Source organism: Molothrus ater, chromosome 27, assembly GCF_012460135.2.
Source record: "Molothrus ater isolate BHLD 08-10-18 breed brown headed cowbird chromosome 27, BPBGC_Mater_1.1, whole genome shotgun sequence".
Lineage (NCBI taxonomy): Eukaryota > Metazoa > Chordata > Aves > Passeriformes > Icteridae > Molothrus > Molothrus ater.
In genome coordinates, this window is record NC_050504.2 from 5,435,784 (window position 1) to 5,454,397 (window position 18,614).

An 18,614-nucleotide genomic window follows, 5' to 3' on the forward strand; every position below is an offset into this window, starting at 1 on the left:
GGTTTGGGGAGAACAGCGGTCACAGAACAGGGCGGGACAGTTTTGGGGTGCCCCCCCCCCCCCCAAAATCCTCAGGCTGAGCCTCCCCAGCTCATCACACCCATGGGGGGGTGAGCCCCCCCCCCAAAAATAACCCCCGACAGTTTTCCCCTCTCCGGTGCCTCGACTGCTCCCTGGTTTCTGTTCCCTTCCCCTCCAAGGATCCCCCAACTCCCGGGACCCCCCGATCACCGGGACCTCCCCAGCCGGCCCAGCGTGTCCCCCCCTCCCCGCGCGGAGCTGTCGCCGCTCGGTGGCACATCGGTGACACCTCGGTGGCACCTCGGTGGCACCTCGGTGCCCGGGCTCGGGGCAGCTGCGGCCCCGCTCCGCGCGGTGTTAGCGGGGAAATGCGGGGGCGGCGGAGCAGCTGCAGCGCTGCCCTGGGGAGGGGGCTCGGGGGGCTCGGGGGGTCCCCGCCCCGCTGGGAGCGGCTGCTCGGCCCTAAAAATGCGGCGGAGAGGGGATGGAGGAGAGATCGGGGAGGGGAGGATGGACAGAGGGATGGAAGGAGGGATGGACAGAGGGATGGACGGAGGGATGGACGGAGGGACAGACGGGGAGCGCACAGGACAGGCGGGGCCGGGGGTGGCCGCGGGGACAGTTGGGGACAGTTGGGGACAGTTGGGGACAGCGGGAGGGGGCGCGGAGCCGCCCCCAGCTGGCGGGGGGGTCCCGGCGCTGAGGGAGCGAGCGGGGACGCGGGGACAGGGCCGGGACAGATGGAGCGACGTTAATTGGTAATTAAAGCCCTCCTGGCAGGGGAGAGGGAGCAGCAGCCGGCCGGGGGGAGGGGACACTGCCGGGGTCCCCGTTCCCGGCCCGGTGCCGGCCCTCTGTCCCCAGGGACGCCCCCCAGGCTGTGACAGCCACCGCATGGCAGGGACAGCGAGAGGGGACAGGGACCCGCGAGGGACCCCGGGTTTTGGGGGGGCTGGGGCTGCTGCAGGTCCCTCCCTTCCCTCTGTCCCTCCTGTCCCCTCTGTCCCTCCTGTCCCTCTGTCCCTCCCGTCCCTCTGTCCCCTCTGTCCTTCTGTCCCTCTGTCCCTCCTGTCCCCTCTGTCCCTCCCGTCCCTCTGTCCCCTCTGTCCCTCTGTCCCTCCTGTCTCTCCTGTCCCCTCTGTCCCTCTGTCCCTCCCGTCCCTCTGTCCCTCTGTCCCCTCTGTCCCTCTGTCCCTCCTGTCCCTCTGTCCCTCCCGTCCCCTCTGTCCCTCCCGTCCTTCTGTCCCTCCTGTCCCTCCCGTCCCTCTGTCCCTCTGTCCCTCCTGTCCCTCTGTCCCCTCTGTCCCTCCTGTCCTTGTCCCGGGGTCAGGGCCGGGGTCCCGGGGGGGGATGAAGGCTCTCCCCGGCCCCCCCAGTGCCTTCGCTGTGGTGACGATGGGGACGGTGACCCCCGGAGCCGCTCCCGGGGGACCCTCGGCGGCTCCCGGCTCCGCGACAGGCGGCGGGCAATTAACGAGGCCGTTAATCACCGGTGGCGGGGGGGGGAGCGCGGCTGTCACCGAGCGGTGTCACCGCGCCAGGGACGGCGCCATCCGTGCCCGCTGTGCCGTGACAGCCCCGGGCCGCCCAAAGGAGGGGGCGCTGGTGGCCCCGAGCCCGCCCAGAGCCGCGGGGCTGTCCCCAGGCCTGTCCCCACGGCGGGCACAGCCCCAGGGCCCCGGGGAGGGCTCAGAGGGGTCCCAGCCCGGCTCCAGCTCTCGCCCCCCACTCGGGTGTCCCTGTCCCTGTCCCTGTCCTTGTCCCTGTCCCTGTCCCCCCTCCCCTCAGTGACACACAGCTCCTCTCCCCCGATGTGACACAAATTTGCGTTTATTCACCGACACCCCCAAACCCCGCAGCACCCCCGGGTGGCCAGGGGGGCTGGGAGGGCTGGGACTCCCTGTGTCCCTCCAGGGTCACAGGCCGGTGTTCCCCGGGTGTCCCAGCTGATGTCCCTTGGTTGTCACAGGCTGGTGTTCCCTGGCTGTCCCACTTTGATGTCCCTCAGCTGCCATAGGCTGGCGCCCATCGGGTGTCCCAGGTTGGTGTCCCCAGGGGCCCCAGCTGGACGTCCCCCAGATGTCACAGCTTGGTGTCACACATTGACGCCCATCAGGTTCACCGGGCGGCCCCCGTAGCGTTTGGAGATGTCGGCCTCGATCTGCAACGGCACCGGGGGGGGCTCAGGGCCACCGGGGGCTCGGGGGGCTCGGGGCCATTCCCGGGGTGTCCCCCCGGCCCTCACCAGCCTCTGCAGCTCCCTGGTTCTCTCCTGCAGCTGCTGCAGCCGCGGCTCCAGCGCTCCCTGCTCGGCCAGGGCCTGGCGGCGCCGCTGACCCAGCGCCTCCCGCTTGGCCAGCAGCAGCTCGGCCTGGAGACTCTGCTGCCGCAGCAGGGCCGTGACGCGCTCCACGTACCTGGGGACACAGGACAGGGGGACAGAGGGGTCATGGGGACAGGGACACGGGGACAGGGACACGGGGACAGGGACATGGGGTCACACTGCATGGCTGGGGTACAGCTCGGCCTGGAGACTCTGCTGCCGCAGCAGGGCCGTGACGCGCTCCACGTACCTGGGGACAGGGGACAGGGGGGTCATGGGGACAGGGACACAGGGACAGGGACACGGGGACAGGGACACAGGGTCACACTGCATGGCTGGGGTACAGCTCGGCCTGGAGACTCTGCTGCCGCAGCAGGGCCGTGACGCGCTCCACGTACCTGGGGACAGGGGGACAGGGGGGTCATGGGGACAGGGACACAGGGACAGGGACACGGGGACAGGGACATGGGGTCATGGGGACAGGGACACGGGGACAGGGGGTCATGGGGACAGGGACACGGGGTCATGGGGACAGGGACACGGGGACAGGGACATGGGGACAGAGACCCCAATGGGTCACATTGTCTGGGGACAGCGGGGACACACTGCAGGGCCCCCCCTCCTGCCCCAGTAAAGGGCTGGTTTAGGGCTACTTTAGGGGCTGTTTTGGGGTTGTTTTGGGGCTGGTTTGGGGGATTCTTTAGGGCTGTTTTAGGAATTATTTTAGGGGCCAGTTTAGGGCTATTTTAGGGGATGGTTCAGGGCTATTTTAGGGCTATTTTAGGGGCTTTTTTGGGGCTATTTAGGGTCTGTTTTGGGAGCTTCTTTAAGCCTATTTTAGGGGCTGGTTTAGGGCTATTTTAGGCTCTTTTTTAGGATTATTTTAGGGGCTGTTTTGGGGCTATTGGAGGGTCTGTTTTGGGGCTATTGGAGGGTCTATTTTGGGGCAGTTTGTCCCTGCAGGGCAGGGCAGGCACCTGGGCGAGGCAAGGATCATTTTAGGGTCTGTTTTGGGGCAGTTTGGGGCCTGTTTGGGGCAGGGCAGGCACCTGGGCGAGGCGAGGATCATGCAGAGGTGCTGCACGCTGCGGGAGCAGAGCTGGGCCAGCAGCCCCCGGGCCGTGGCCAGCTGGGCCCGCAGGCGCTCGGGGCTCTGGCCCTGCAGCACGGCCGGGGCCAGCTGGAACTGGCTCAGGGCCACCACGTCCAGGGCCTCGTCCTCCAGCTCCAGCAGCCGCTGCGCCAGGAACAGCTCCAGCTGCGGGACAGGGAATGGGACAGCGTCAGGGACAGCAACGGGGACACCACCACCAGGGCCACTGTCAGGGCCACCCCTAGGGCCACCGGTGTCCCTGGTGCCCACCTCCATGAGCTCGTCGATGAACTGGTTCCGAGTCTCGGGGTTCTCCAGCAGGGTCAGCGCGTCCGAGCCACGGGCAACGCCCTCGGGGGCTGCAGCGGGGTGGGACCCCAAAGCCTGCTCAGCTTCACCCCAAAATCCCTGCCCAGCACCCAGAAACCCTGCCCAGATCCCAAAAACCCTGCCCAGCACCCAGAAACCCTGCCCAGAACCAAAAAACCCTGCCCAGATCCCAGAAACCCTGCCCAGATCCCAAAAACCCTGCCCAGAACCCAGAAACCCTGCCCAGCACCCAGAATCCCTGCCCAGCACCCAAAAACCCTGCCCAGAACCAAAAAACCCTGCCCAGATCCCAGAAACCCTGCCCAGAACGCAGAAACACTGCCCAGAACCCAAAATCCCTGCCCAGAACCCAGAAACCCTGCCCAGAACCCAAAATCCCTGCCCAGCACCCAAACCCCACTCCCTGCCCCATCCCAAACCCCTCTGGGGTTCCAGGGGCACTGGGAATGGGGAATTTGGGGGGATTTGGGAGCTGCCTGTGCCCCCCAGGACCCCCCAGCCCTGCTCACCGTCAGTTCCAGCCTCCACCACCGTGATCGTCCCCTCCTGTCCCTTCTCTCCATCACCCCAGTCGATGCCATCGTCCCCCTGCACAGCAAAGGGTGACAAAGGGGGACACAAGGGGACAAAGGGGGATTTGGGGACACAGGGACACCCCTGGCCATGGGGATGTCACAAACCTGGGGCTCTACTGTGATCGTCCCCTCCTGTCCCTTCTCTCCATCACCCCAGTCGATGCCATCGTCCCCCTGGGGAGCAAAGGGTGACACGGGGGGATTTGGGGACACAGGGACATCGCCCCAACCAACGCCACCGTCCCCCTGAGGGAGGAAAGGTGACAAAGGGTGACACGGGGGGACACAGGGATGTCACCCACCTGGGGGCTGGGCTCCACCGTGATGCCCCAGTCGATGTCCCCGCCCTGGGGCGGCTCCGTGGGGAAATCCCCCCAATCGATCTGCGGGAAAACCCCAAACCCCAAACCCTGTGAGGCACAGCCCGACCCCAAACCCCAAATCCCAAACCCCGTGAGGCACGGCCTGACCCAAACCCCAAACCCCAAACCCTGTGAGGCACAGCCTGACCCAAACCCCAAACCCCAAACCCCGTGAGGCACGGCCTGACCCAAACCTCAAATCCCAAATCTCAAACCCCACACACCAACCCCGTGAGGCACGGCTAACCCCAAACCCCAAACCCCAAACCCCGTGAGGCACAGCCCAACCCCAAACTCCAAACCCCAAACCCCACACCCCGTGAGGCACGGCCGGCCCCAAACCCACCCGGCAGCACCAGAGGTGTCCCCATGTCCCCCCGTGTCCCCCGGGCAGCACTCACTGTGTCCCCCCCATGTCCCCCCCATGTCCCCCCCATGTCCCCCCATGTCCCCCATGTCCCCCGTGTCCCCCGTGTCCCCTGGCCAGCACCCACCGTGTCCTGCGGGGGCGGCTCCGGTGCCTCCGGGGGTGGCTGGGGCCGCTCCAGCCGCAGCGGCTCCTGCCCCGTGCGCCACCGGAACACCGAGGAGTTCCCGTGGGACACCACGTGCCGCAGCAGCGGCAGCGCCTGCGCTCCGGGGCTGGGACGGGGACAGGGACAGGGACATGGGGACAGGAACAGCACAGGGACATGGGACAGCACGGGGACATGGGGACAGCATGGGGACAGGGAGCAGGGGGACAGCATTTGGGGACGGGGTTGGTTATGGGGACATCGGGGATGGGGACACCTCAGCATCCGCAGTTCCAGGGTTTTGGAGGGACCAGGAGCTGTTCTGGGGAGGTCTGGGGAGCTGGGGCCCTTTTAGGGGAGCTGAGGGATGTTTTGGGGTTGGTTTGGGGCTGTTTCGGGGGTGTCAGGGCTGTTTTGGGGCTGACTTTGGGGTGTCAGGGCTGCCCCCACCTGTCACACACGAAGGCCACGCAGGCCTGGTACAGCTCGATGGCGTCCCCGAGGGCGCTGGCGCCGTCCCCGACGCGGGACAGCAGCGACGGCAGCGCCTGCACCTGAGCCAGCAGCTCCCGGCGCACGTCCTCGCCCTGGGGACACCGCGGGGACACTTGGGGTCTGTTTTGGGCTCTGTTTGGGGTTATTCTGGGGCCCGTTTGGGGTTATTTCAGGGCTGATTTAGGCTCTGTTCAGGGGCTACTCTGGGGCCCATTTTGGGGTTATTTCAGCCCTGTTTGGGGCTGTTTCAGGCCTGTTTCAGGCTCTGCTCAGGGGTTATTTTGGGGCCCATTTGGGGTCATTGCAGCCCCATTTGGGGTTATTCCAGGCCTGTTTTAGGGTCTGTTTGGGGTTATTGTAGGGTTGGTCTGGGGCTATTCCCAGCCCGTTTTGGGCTCCCCCTGGGGCCATTCCCAGCCCGTTCCAGGCTCTGTTCAGGGCCGTTCCCAGCCCGTTTTGGGCTCCCCCTGGGGCCATTCCCAGCCCATTCCAGGCTCTGTTCAGGACCATTCCCAGCCCGTTCCAGGCTCCCCCTGGGGCCATTCCCAGCCCGTTCCAGGCTCTGTTCAGGGCCATTCCCAGCCCGTTCCAGGCTCTGTTCAGGGCCATTCCCAGCCCATTCCAGGCTCCCCCTGGGGCCGTTCCCAGCCCGTTCCAGGCTCCCCCTGGGGCCATTCCCAGCCCGTTCCAGGCTCTGTTCAGGGCCATTCCCAGCCCGTTGTTCCAGGCTCCCCGGGGCACTCACGGCGATGCCGTACTGGCGGCAGGAGCCCAGGAAGCGCTCGCGGAGCTCCCCTGCCCGCGCCTGGCACTCGTCCTCGCGCCGCGCCAGCTCCTGCTGCGCCTGCAGGCACCGGCCCCGCTGCCTCCGCAGCGCCGGCAGCTCGTAGCTGATGCTGCGCCCCAGCAGGCTCGAGAGCTCGGCTGGGGGACACCGGGGTCACCCCGGGGGCCAGGGGGGTCCCGGCATCCCGGGGGGCTCATCCCACTGGGACTGGGCGTTCCCATGAGCCCTGGGCTTTAAATGCTGCCCTGTCCCGGTTTGGGGGCCGAATTCACCTTTAAATCCCATCCCATCCCATCCCATCCCATCCCATCCCATCCCATCCCATCCCATCCCATCCCATCCCATCCCATCCCATCCCAGTTTGGGGACCAAATTCCCCTTTAAATCCCACTGGGCTTTGGCCTTCCCACAAATCCCATCCTGTCCCATCCCAGTCCATCCCAGTTTGGGGACTGAATTCCACCCACCCAGGGCGTTCTTTGGGACGCCTCGGGGAATTCCCATTATTCCCATTATTCCCAGTATTCCCATTATTTCCATTCCCTCTCACCCAGGTAGGCGTTGTCCTTCTCATAGAGGGACACGATCTCCTGCCAGTCCTGGGGACAGACACGAGGGTCAGCAGGAGCAGGAGGAGGAAGAGGAGGAAGAGGAGGATGAGGAGGAAGAGGAGGGCGTTCCCACCTTCATCCTCTGGGACGAGTAGCGCCCAAAGAGGTTCTTGGTGGAGGCCTCGGTGCCCTTGAGGATCTCCACGATGCGCAGGCAGTGGAAATAGTGCAGGTCTGGGGGGAGCAACGGGGTCAGGGGAGCCCTGGGGGGCTTTGGGGGATCCCTGGGAGGTTTTAGGAGACCCCCGGGAGGTTTTGGGAGGTTTTTGAGCTGCCACCACCACCCCTTTGTGAACAACCCTTCCACCCCAAATCCTGGCTCTGCCGGGGGGGGAGATCCATGCCAAAATCCCAAATCCCAAACCCCAAATCCCCAATTCCCAAACCGCCAAACCCCCAAATTCCAAACCCCCAAACCCCAAATCTGAAATCCCCAAACCCCAGACCCCAAACCCCAATTCCCAAACCCCCAAACCCCAAGTTTGAAATCCCCAAACCCCAATTCCCAATACCCCGACCCCAAATCCCCCCAAACCCCGATCCCCCCCGGTCCCGGAGCACTGACAGGAGCCCTGGAGCAGCTCTCGGATCTCGGGGTGCTCGGGCATGTCCTGCAGCGCCGCCCGGATCCGCTCCCGCACCTGCGCCACCTGCGCCGGCCAGCGCCGCCCACAGTGCCGGCGGTCCAGCAGCCAGTCTGGGGACACGGGGACACGGGGACACGGGGACAGTGCCATCACCATGGGGACAGTGCCATCACCATGGGGACAGTGCCATCACCATGGGGACACGGGGACATGGGGACAGTGCCATCGCCATGGGGACATGGGGACATGGGGACAGTGCCATCGCCATGGGGACAGTGCCATCACCATGGGGACACGGGGACACGGGGACAGTGCCATCACCATGGGGACACGGGGACATGGGGACACGGGGACATGGGGACAGTGCCATCACCATGGGGACACGGGGACACGGGGACAGTGCCATCACCATGGGGACACGGGGACATGGGGACAGTGCCATCGCCATGGGGACACGGGGACATGGGGACAGTGCCATCACCGTGGGGACAGGGGACACGGGGACATGGAGACAGTGCCATCGCCATGGGGACACGGGGACATGGGGACACGGGGACATGGGGACAGTGCCATCACCATGGGGACATGGGGACACGGGGACATGGAGACAGTGCCATCGCCATGGGGACAGTGCCATCACCATGGGGACACGGGGACATGGGGACAGTGCCATCGCCATGGGGACAGTGCCATCACCATGGGGACACGGGGACACGGGGACATGGGGACAGTGCCATCGCCATGGGGACACGGGGACATGGGGACATGGGGACATGGGGACAGTGCCATCACCATGGGGACACCGGGACAGGGACACCGCCGGGACATGGGGACAGTGCCATCACCATGGGGACAGTGCCATCACCATGGGGACACGGGGACATGGGGACACGGGGACATGGGGACACGGGGACAGTGCCATCACCATGGGGACAGTGCCATCACCATGGGGACACGGGGACATGGGGACAGTGCCATCGCCATGGGGACAGGGACACTGCAGGGACAGCGCCGCCCGCAGTGCCCCAGGTCCAGCAGGGGGGTCACCGAGGGGACACTCGGGCTCTGGGGACATCCCCGGGCTCTGGGGACATCCCCGGGCTCTGGGGACACGGGGAGCAAACACCGGGAGGAATTCCCGAGTCTTTTCCCAAAGCCTGGGACGGATCCGCAGCTGGAGGGGAAAGCGGGAGCTGGGCTGGGATAACCGGGATAAATTCCCGGCTCCTGCCCAGTCTGGAGGGAAAGCGGAGCCGGGAGAGACCAGAGCCGGGGCTCACTCCCGTACCCAGGAGCTTGCTGGTCTGGATGTCGATGGGCACATTCTGGTAGTCCTGGGGAGCGGCCTGCGGGGAGAACACGGCAGGGGCGGGGCTGCGGCAACCGGGAGCGGCACCGGCACCGGCACCGGGAGCGGGGCCGGGACCCCTCGCTCCAGCGCCAGGCCCGGGCTGTCCCCGCTGCCCCGCGCCTGGACCCGATCCCGGACCCTTCCCCGCTCCTGTTTCCGATCCCGCTCCCGAGCCCTTCTCCGATCCCGATCCCGCTCCCGTTTCCGCTCCCGGTCCCGCTCCCGGTCCGCACCTGCATCTTTCCCGGCCCCGCCTCTCCACTTCCGCCCTCCCGCCCCAGCCAATCGCCTCCCTCAGCGCCCGCGCCTCGGCCAATCAAAACGCGCTCCGCCCAGAGGTCGAACTCTCACCAATCAGAAGGCGGCAGCTCGGAGGCAGCGCCACGTCCCTGTGTTTCCATTGGCTGGAGGTGAAAGGGGCGGGATGAGCGCGGACCAATCGGAGCGGGCGGTGGGAGTTTGGGGGTCCTGATCCCGCTCCCGGAGCAAATCCCGGTCCCGGTCCCGATCCCGGCTCCAAACCTGGAACCAATCCCGGTCCCGGCCCCAAACCTGGAACCAATCCCGATCCCGGCCCCAAACCTGGAACCAATCCCGATCCTGCTCCCGGTCACAATTCCGATCCCGATCCCGGCCATAATCCCAGTCCCAGTCCTAAACCCCGGTCCCGGTCCCGATCCCGATCCCGGCCTTAATCCCGGTCCCAAACCTGGCGCCAATCCCGGTCCGGGTCCCAAGGTGCCCCAGCACCGAGCCGGGATCCCCGGGATCGCCCCCAGCCGTCCCTGCGGGGATCCACAGGAGGCTCCCGGGCAGATCCCAAACCCTGCGGGGTCCCCAGCATCCCCAGAGCAGATCCCAGATCCCTTGGGATCCACTGGGATCCACTGGGAGCCCCAGGACACATCCCCGGCCACCCGGGGCCACCCAGAGCCACCCGGGGCCACCCAGAGCCACCCAGAGCCACCCAGGGCCACCCGAGGCCACTCCGGGCCACCCTCCCGGGGCTGGCACCGCTCCCTGTCATGAATATTCAGCCGTGCCTGGCCCGGCCCCGCTGTTTGCTCCGGCAGGAGGGGTTTGGGAGCGGGTTCACCTTGACGGGAACACCGGGACAGCCGCAGGTGAGCGGCACCTGCCCGCGCTGCCCCCCGGGACACGCCCGGGACACCCTGGGACACCCCGGGACACCCCGGGACACCCCCGGGACACCCCGGGACACCCCTGGGACCCCCGGACACCCCCGGGACACCCCCGGGACCCCCGGAGGCGGCAGGAGCAGGTACCGGGGTGCGGTGTCCGGGCTGGGGATGGGCTGTGGGACCCCCGGGGACACTGGGGACACGGCCGGGGACGGTCCCACCTGGCGCTGGGGACACAGGGGCCACCAGCGGGGCGGTGGCCGCGGTCTCTGTGCCCCTGTCCCCGTGTCGCTGAGGGAAAAGGGGTTTTTATCCCCAAAGCGACATCGGGGAGGGCTCGCTGGTGGCTGAGCGCCACGGGGACAGGGGTGGGGACAGGGACGGGGACAGGGACCGGGACACGGGGCAGGGCTCGGCCCCGGGCCCTGGGAATCCCCTCCGTGCCCGCCACGCTGGGCTCCGGAGCCTTCCCGGAACCTGCCCCGGCCCCAGCGGGAGCAGCGAGCCCCGAGGCCGGCGTGGGGCCGGGGGGACCCCGGGCAGCGCCCCCGGCACTCCCCGGTGCCACCTGCGCCCAGTTCCTGTTCCTGTTTGCTCTCCGCGCTCCCTCCCGCTACACGTGGCTGATAAGGGCAGCTCCCGGCGCTGCCCGCCGCCTTTTCCCGGCTTTTCCCGGAATGCCCGAGCCGTGGAACGCCCGCCCCGTGCCGGTGCCCGCGGCGGATCCCGCCCCGAGCATCCCGCGGGAGGGCAGCGCCGCGGCCCCGATGCGGCTGCGGGAGGGCGGAGGGAGCCCCGGGACGGAGCCCGAGCCCCGGTGCCGTTCCAGGATGGCCGACGGGCACGGCTGGTGGAAGCTGACCTTCCTGCGGAAGCGCCAGGCAGCGCCCACGGTGCTGTACGAGAGCCCCGAGGGCCCCGCGGCGCCCGGCGGGGACAGCGCGGACGGGACCGGCCCCGAGGGCACCCCCGGCTTCGCCGCCCGCCTGGAGAAGATCGTGGACAAGAGCACCAAGGGCAAGCACGTCAAGGTCTCGCACTCCGGGCGCTTCAAGGAGAAGAAGAAAGTGAGGGCGACGCTGGCCGAGCATCCCAGCCTGTGCGGGGCCGGCGAGCGCGAGGAGCAGTGACCGGGGCGGGGGTCGGCCCCGGGGAGGACTCAGGATGGAATTTAATGGAATTTACCTGTGGGATGATCCCGGAGCCGCAGGACTGACCCCGGGGCAGAGCGGGGCCGGCGCTCCCCGTCCCTGCCGCTGCCCAGCGCGGACTGGTCCGTACTGGGATGAATGAGGACACTCCCCGCGGGGCCCGCCCGGCTCTGCCCCGATCCCGATCCCATTCCCAATCCCAATCCCCTCCTCCCGTCACTTTTTGGGGCCGAGCCCCGCCCGTGTCCCGATCCCGAGGGGCTGCAGAGCCGCGTCCTTGCCGAGTCCCGCCCGAGGGGGGGTGCGACGCTTCCCTGTGCCCAGGGAACGACCCCGCGGGACCCATGCCCGGGAATCCGTCCCGGAGGAGCCGCATTTCCCCGGGAATCCCTCCCGGAGGAGCCGCGTTCCCCCGGAATCCGTCCCCGCTGCTGGAAGCGGGGATCCCACGCCGCTCGCGCCCGCCGCTAATTAACTGTGATTAATAAAGCGAGCCTGGGAGCGGAGGCAGCTCCGGGAGAGCCCCGCGGATCCCCAACCCCGGCATGGAAAGCTCTGGATCCCTCTGGGACCCCTCTGGGAGCCATCCCGGGGAATCCCTGACCCCGCGGGACAAGGGGACACGCGGGGCTGGAGGCAGAGGCGGCTCCAGGGATTTCCCGCAGATCCCCGGATCCCTCCTGGCACCTCTGGATCCCTCTGGAGCCCCGGAGGGAGCGCGGCCATGCCGGGAATCCCTGACCCCTGGAAGGGGGGACACGGGGCCGGCCGGAGCCCGGGGAGCCCTCCCGGCTCCGTGAGCCGGCGGGGAAAGCGGCGATCTGGGATCCACGATCCCCGATCCACGATCCCGGGACCCGCGATCCACGATCCACGATCCCGGGACCCACGATCCACGATCCCGGGACCCGCGATCCACGATCCACGATCCCGGGACCCACGATCCACGATCCCGGGATCCGCGATCCACGATCCCGGGATCCGCGATCCACGATCCCGGCTCCGCAGGGCGCGGCCGTTCCCGAGCTCCGCAGCTCCAGCCCCTCCCGGCTCCGCAGGGCGCCAAGAGCCCGAGCCCAGCCCCGGTTTCCCGGTTTCCAGTTGCCCCGGATTTGTCCCAAGGAGAGCAGGATTTGTACTTTTAGGTTGGGATTGGTCCCTTTAGATCGGGATTGGACCCAAACGGGGCAGGGTCGGACGCAAACGGGGCAGGGTCGGACGCAAACGGGGCAGGATCGCTCCCAAGGAGAGCCGGCTTGGACCCCAAGGAGAGCAGGATTGGACCCTCGGGGGGGGGTTGTAAGGGGCTGGGCAGGATTGGACCCTCCCCCGGGCAGGATTGGACCCTCCCCCGGGCAGGATTGGACCCTCGGGGTGGGCAGGATTGGACCCTCCCCTGGGGCAGGATTGGACCCTCCCTGGGGCAGGATTGGACCCCTCGGGGGTGGGCAGGATTGGACCCTCCCTGGGGCAGGATTGGACCCTCCCTGGGCAGGATTGGACCCCTCGGGGGTGGGCAGGATTGGACCCTCGGGGGGTGGGCAGGATTGGACCCTCCCTGGGCAGGATTGGACCCTCCCCCTGGGGCAGGATTGGACCCTCCCCCTGGGGCAGGATTGGACCCTCGGGGGTGGGCAGGATTGGACCCTCCCCGGGCAGGATTGGACCCTCCCTGGGGCAGGATTGGACCCCATGGGCTGGGCAGGATTGGACCCTAATGGGTGCAGGATTGGACCCTCGGGGGTGGGCAGGATTGGACCCGGGGAGGGTAAGATTTCTCCCGGAACGGGTAGGAATGGGGGGATTTGGTGGATTTGGGTGGATTTTGCGGGATTTTGGGGGTTTTCCCTCCGGGCCGGGTTTCCCAGCCCTTGTCCACCCTGCAGGGCGCGGGGCCGTGCCGGGGAATCCCTGACCCGGGGAAGGAGGAGGGAGCAGAGGCGGGTCCGGGAGGGGAGGGCGCGGCCGCTCCCGAGCTCCGCAGCTCCAGCCCCGGCCGGCTCCGGAGGGCGCCACGAGCCCGAGCCCAGCCCCGGTTTCCCGATTTCCCGGTTTCCCGGTTTCTCAGTTTCCCGGTTTCTCAGTTTCCCGGTTTCCCGGTTTCTCAGTTTCCCGGTTTCCCGGTTTCTCAGTTTCCCGGTTTCTCAGTTTCCCGGTTACCCGATTTCCCGGTTTCCCGGTTTCTCGGTTTCCCGGTTTCCCGGTTTCTCGGTTTCTCAGTTTCCCGGTTTCCCGTTTTTTCGGTTTCCCGATTTCCCGGTTTCCCGGTTTCTCAGTTTCCCGGTTTCTCAGTTTCCCGATTTCCCGTTTTTTCGGTTTCCCGATTTCCCGATTTCCCGGTTTCTCAGTTTCCCGTTTTCCCGTTTTTTCGGTTTCCCGATTTCCCGGTTTCTCAGTTTCCCGATTTCCCGGTTTCTCAGTTTCCCCGTTTCCCGTTTTTTCGGTTTCCCGATTTCCCGCTTTCCCGGTTTCTCAGTTTCCCGGTTTCCCGGTATCCCGGTTTCCCGGTTTATCGGTTTCCCGGTATCCCGGTTTCTCAGTTTCCCGGTTTCCCGGTTTATCGGTTTCCCGGTTTCCCGGTTTATCGGTTTCCCGCTTTCCCGGGGCCGGTGCCAGCTGCCCCGGGGCCGGTCCCGGTCCCGCCCCGGCTCTGTGTGCTCACAGCCCCGTTCCTGTGGCGCTCGGATCCCGGGCTTTGTCCTGGCGGGAACGGGAGGAGCCCCTCGGTCCCTTTGCCCCTCCCCTGGAATTTGGGACAGCTCAAATCCGGCGACATCGCCCGGTCCCCTCCCGTCCTCCCCGAGGGACAGCCCGGAGGGCCCAGAGCCAGCGGCGGCTGTGACAGAGGCGCAAAGGGGGCGGCAGCGCCGGGGCCACCGTGCCTGGGTGCGAGGGCTGCGCTGCCGCCCCCGGGACGGGCACGATCCCGCTCCGGGACAGCAAACACGGAACCGGGGCCGCTTTGGGGGCTGATCCCGCTCCGGGACAGCAAACACGGAACCGGGGCCGCTTTGGGGGCTGATCCCGCTCCGGGACAGCAAACACGGAACCGGGGCCGGTTTTGGGGCTGATCCCGCTCCGGGACAGCGAACACGGAACCGGGGCCGCTTTTGGGGCTGATCCCGCTCCGGGACGGCGAACACGGAACCGGGGCCGCTTTTGGGGCTGATCCCGCTCCGGGACCGCGAACACGGAACCGGGGCCGGTTTATGGGGGCTGGTTCTGCTCCGGGACAGCAAACGCGGAACCGGGGCCGGTTTATGGGGGCTGGTCCCACTCCCCCGGGACAGCAAACGCGGAACCGGGGCTGGTTTTGGGGGCTGGTTCCACTCCCCCGGGACAGCAAACACGGAACCGGGGCCGGTTTTGGGGCTGGTCCCACTCCGGGACAGCGAACACGGAACCGGGGCCGGTTTTGGGGCTGGTTCCAGCCAGGGCCGGGTCCAGGCCCGGGATTGGCGGCAGCTCCGAGCCCCCCCGGCCGCCCCGGGAGTGCCCAGCCCTGCCTGGTTAAACATTAGCCCGGTACGGACCCACAGGCTCCACGCCTCCACATAAATCCCGATTTATTCTTTTCCGGCAGCTGGAGGAGGGGACGCGCCGAGGTTTCGGGTCTCATGGCCCCGGGGCAGCCCACGACAGCGGCGACACGATTTAAGTTAATTAAACAACAATTAACGACCTGGGAATTGAGCACATTCCACGATTCCAGCCAAAGCATGGAGAGATGGGCGGCAGTGGTGGGACAGGGACAGGGACAGGGACGGGGACAGGGACAGGGGGGTCACTGGGATCACAGTTGGACCCTGCACGATCATTAACACGATTAATTAACCACCGGGAGCGGCTGCAGATGGATTTGGAGACACACCCCGGGGTGAGGGCAGCTCTGAAGGCATTCCCAACACACAGCGAGGGACAGGGACAGGGACGGGGACGGGGACAGGGACGGGGACAGGGGGGTCACTGGGGTCACAGCTGGACCCTGCACGATCATTTACATAATTAATTAACCACTGGGAATGGTTGCAGATGGGGTGAGGGCAGCTCCGGGCCCATCCCCAGCACACAGCGAGGGACAGGGCAGGGCGGCTGCGACACCTGGGGTCATTCCCTGGGGCCATTCCAGGGCCATTCCCGGGACCGTTCCGGGGCCGTTCCGGGGCCATTCCCGGGACCGTTCCAGGGCCATTCCGGGACCGTTCCGGGGCGGTTCCCGGGACCGTTCCGGGGCCGTTCCGGGACCGTTCCCGGGCCATTCCCGGGGCCGTTCCCGGGCCGTTCCCGGGCCGTTCCGGGCGGGCTCAGGGCGAGAGGCGCTCGTAGACCCAGTCGCCGTGGCCGCGGTGGGTCATGGCCCCGAGCGGCGCCGCGCGGTCCCGCAGCCGCCGGAACACGATGCGGTCGTGCAGCCGGTTCGATTGGCCCTGCCAGAACTCCACCAGCTCCGGCTCCACCAGGTACGCGCCCCTGCAAGGGACACCCGCGCTCGGGGGCGGTTCTGGGCGAATCTGGGGGGCTCGGGGGGGCTCAGCCCCCCGGTCTCACCAGTAATCCGGCCTGGGCACTGCCTTGTCCCGGTACAGCTCCTCCAGCTCCGCGTTCTTCTTCCGCAGGTACTGCGGGGAGCCAGGGGAACAATGGGGAGTGAGGGGATCCCACAGGGAACGGGGATCCCAAAGGGCACAGGGATCCCAGCGCCGATCCCGCCCTGGGCTCACCTCTCTGTCAGGGATGACCGAGCTCTGCCGGCTGACCAGGGCCCCGATCTGGCTGCCCCGGGGCCGGGACTGGAAGTAGCGATCGGATTCCTCCTCGGGCAGGCGCCGCACCGAGCCCTCGATGCGCACCTGGGGACGGCACCTGGGGACCTCAGCCCTCGCCTGGGGCAGCCCCGAGCCCTCGATGCGCACCTGGGCCACCCCAGTTCCCATTCCCGAGCATGGAATTGCCCCATTCTCCGACTTTTCCACCCAAAACTCAGGGGCCACCATCCCCTGAGGTCTGGCCAGCAGCACCCAAGCATGGAACTGCCCCATCCTCTGACTTTTCCACCCAAACAATGCAGGGATTTCATGCCTGCTGGGGACCACCATCCCCTGCGCTCAGGCCTGTGGTGTTAAAGGGGCTCCTAAGCACAAAACCACCCGATTCCCGACTTTTCCACCCAAAACTCAGGGACCACCATCCCCTGGGATCCGGCCAGTGGCTCCAAAGGTGCTCCCAAACACAGAACCCCCATTCCGTGATTTTCCCCCAAAACCGCAGCCGCCCCCGCCCTGTCTGACCCCAGTGCCCACCGGGGGGGACGCCCAGCCCCAAATCCCCCTCCAGGATTTGGGGTCCCCCTCACCTGCCGGCAGAGCGGCTCCCAGTAGAACACGAGGGAGGCGAAGGGATTGGAGTCCTGCGGGAACAGGAGGGAGCTGAGGCAGAACCGCGCTGCTCCGGGGCCGAATTCCGCATTTATCGGGGTTTATTATCGTGATTTATCGGGGGTTATTTATTGGGATTTATTTATCAGGACTTATTTGAATTTATTTATCGGGATTGATTTATTGGGATTTATCAGAATTTATTTATCAGGATTTATTGGGATTTCTCAGGATTTATTCCTGGTGTTTCTGGGTCCCTGTCCATCACCAGCTCCAGGAATTTTGGATTTATTGGGATTTATTGGGATTTATTTATTGGGATTTATCAGGATTTATTAATCGGGATTTATCGGGATTTATTCCTGGTGTTTCAGGGTCCCTGTCCCTCAGCAGCTCCAGGATTTATTTGGATTGATTTATGGGGATATCTCAGGATTTATTTATCGGGGTTCCCGGTGTTTGTGGGTCCCCGTCCTTCACCAGCTCCCGGAATTTGGGATTTCTCGGGATTTATTTCTCGGGGTTGATTTCTGGGGGTCCCTGTGTGTGTCCGTGTGTCCCTCACCAGCTCCTGGCCCTTCCTGCTCTCGTAGTTGGTGAAGAAGCGCAGCCCGTCCGGCCCCAGCCCCTTCAGCAGCACCATGCGCGCCGAGGGCCGCCCGTCCCTGTGGGACAGCGCCCAGGCACCGCGTCACCTCTGTGTCACCTCTGTGTCACCTCAGTGTCACCTCTGTGTCACCTCAGTGTCACCTCAGTGTCACCTCTGTGTCACCTCAGTGTCACCCCCTGTATCATCCCAATGTCCCCCCCCGTGCCACCCCCCAGTGTCCCCGGTGTCCCCTGTGCTACCGCTCGGTGTCCCCCCACACACACTGGGTGACCCTGTGTGTCACCCCTGTCTCACCCCAGTGTCGCCCATGTCACCCTCTGTGTGTCACCCATGTCACCTGTGTCACCCTTGTGTCACCCTCTGTGTGTCACCCATGTCCCCTCGGCGTCCCCGCTGTGTGTCCCCCCTGTCCCTGTGTCCCCCCAGTGTCACCTGGAGCAGGTGGCCAGGCACATGGCCCCTGTCCCCCCAGTGTCCCCCCTGTGTCCCCCCAGTGTCACCTGGAGCAGGTGGCCAGGCACATGGCGTTGGGCTCGGCGATGTCCGGGCACTGCAGCGCGTCCTGCAGCCAGGCCCGGAACTGCTCCAGGGGCTCCAGGGACACCAGGTGGCACTCCTCGAACGCCTGGGGACACCGGGGGACACCGGGGCTCAGGGGACACCGGGGGAGGGCACCGCGCCCGAGGGCACGGCCAGCACAGGGGACAGAGCGGGGACGGCACTGAGGGGCAGCAAGGGGAACGTGGGGACACCGCAGGGCTTGGGGGCAACCTGGGGCAGCGTCGCCCTGGCTGCGGGGTGGCCCCAAGCCTCGGGGACGGTCACCCTGCCCGGGAGGGGCTTCTCCGGGCTTTGGGGGGCCCTCCCGGTACCGCCGCGGTCCCCCCTGTCCCGGTACCCCCGCGGTCCCCCCTGTCCCGGTCCCACCTCGCTGTCCCCCCTGTCCCGGTCCCACCTCGCTGTCCCCCCGGTCCCGGTCCCACCTCGCTGTCCCCCCGGTAGCTTTTCCGCAGCTGCTCCAGCTCCATCGCGGCCGCGCGGAGCCCCCACGGCCCCGGGGGCGTGGCCAAGAGCGGCCACGCCTCCTACAGCGCAGCCAATAGACAGCGGCAGAGCGTGCGCGCCTCCGTAGGAGCTGGCTGCCCATTGGAGGAGGTGGAAGGGGCGGGGACAAAAGACCCGGAAGTAGTGGCTGGTATAGAGAGGTGCGGGGGCCCTTAAAGGGGCAACGACCGCGGGAGGGGGACACCCAGGGGACAGCGGGGACACACGGGGACGGCAATGTG

The 18,614-nt window shown here is 66.7% G+C and overlaps 3 protein-coding genes across 3 annotated transcripts; 1 reads left to right on the top strand and 2 right to left on the bottom strand.

The window, feature by feature from the left end:
• Nucleotides 1-1,835: 1,835 nt before the first annotated feature.
• CDK5RAP3 (CDK5 regulatory subunit associated protein 3) lies at nucleotides 1,836-9,292 on the bottom strand. The gene is made up of 15 exons (XM_036398699.2): nucleotides 9,284-9,292; nucleotides 8,988-9,045; nucleotides 7,678-7,809; nucleotides 7,186-7,286; nucleotides 7,052-7,100; nucleotides 6,460-6,638; nucleotides 5,670-5,806; nucleotides 5,199-5,346; nucleotides 4,645-4,725; nucleotides 4,448-4,516; nucleotides 4,277-4,355; nucleotides 3,708-3,796; nucleotides 3,394-3,602; nucleotides 2,267-2,438; nucleotides 1,836-2,182 (listed from the first exon to the last, which is right to left on the bottom strand). Exons 1-15 carry the CDS (start codon nucleotides 9,287-9,289, stop codon nucleotides 2,117-2,119), a joined length of 1,575 nt encoding a protein of 524 aa, XP_036254592.1. The 5' UTR covers nucleotides 9,290-9,292; the 3' UTR covers nucleotides 1,836-2,116.
• Nucleotides 9,293-10,251: 959 nt separating this feature from the next.
• Nucleotides 10,252-11,594, top strand: PRR15L (proline rich 15 like). The gene is made up of 2 exons (XM_036398717.2): nucleotides 10,252-10,332; nucleotides 11,022-11,594. The coding sequence occupies exon 2, from the start codon at nucleotides 11,023-11,025 to the stop codon at nucleotides 11,320-11,322; it is 300 nt and encodes a 99-aa protein (XP_036254610.1). The 5' UTR covers nucleotides 10,252-10,332; nucleotide 11,022; the 3' UTR covers nucleotides 11,323-11,594.
• A 3,298-nt stretch (nucleotides 11,595-14,892) lies between these two features.
• PNPO (pyridoxamine 5'-phosphate oxidase) lies at nucleotides 14,893-18,406 on the bottom strand. Its single transcript, XM_036398714.2, has 7 exons — nucleotides 18,312-18,406; nucleotides 17,829-17,953; nucleotides 17,284-17,383; nucleotides 16,697-16,750; nucleotides 16,065-16,193; nucleotides 15,892-15,962; nucleotides 14,893-15,813 (listed from the first exon to the last, which is right to left on the bottom strand). Exons 1-7 carry the CDS (start codon nucleotides 18,354-18,356, stop codon nucleotides 15,648-15,650), a joined length of 690 nt encoding a protein of 229 aa, XP_036254607.1. The 5' UTR covers nucleotides 18,357-18,406; the 3' UTR covers nucleotides 14,893-15,647.
• Nucleotides 18,407-18,614: the final 208 nt, after the last annotated feature.

Coding starts and splice junctions, on each gene's coding strand:
- PNPO (XM_036398714.2), bottom strand. CDS start 18,356: ATGGAGCTGGAGCAGCTGCGGAAAAGCTACCGGGGGGACAGCGAG. Junction 17,954..18,311: donor GCTACCGGGGGGACAGCGAG/GTGGGACCGGGA, acceptor CGGTGTCCCCAG/GCGTTCGAGGAGTGCCACCT. Junction 16,194..16,696: donor GGGAGCCGCTCTGCCGGCAG/GTGAGGGGGACC, acceptor TGCCGTCCCCAG/GTGCGCATCGAGGGCTCGGT.
- CDK5RAP3 (XM_036398699.2), bottom strand. Junction 7,101..7,185: donor ACTCGTCCCAGAGGATGAAG/GTGGGAACGCCC, acceptor GTCTGTCCCCAG/GACTGGCAGGAGATCGTGTC. Junction 6,639..7,051: donor GAAGGACAACGCCTACCTGG/GTGAGAGGGAAT, acceptor GGTGTCCCCCAG/CCGAGCTCTCGAGCCTGCTG.
- PRR15L (XM_036398717.2), top strand. CDS start 11,023: ATGGCCGACGGGCACGGCTGGTGGAAGCTGACCTTCCTGCGGAAGCGC.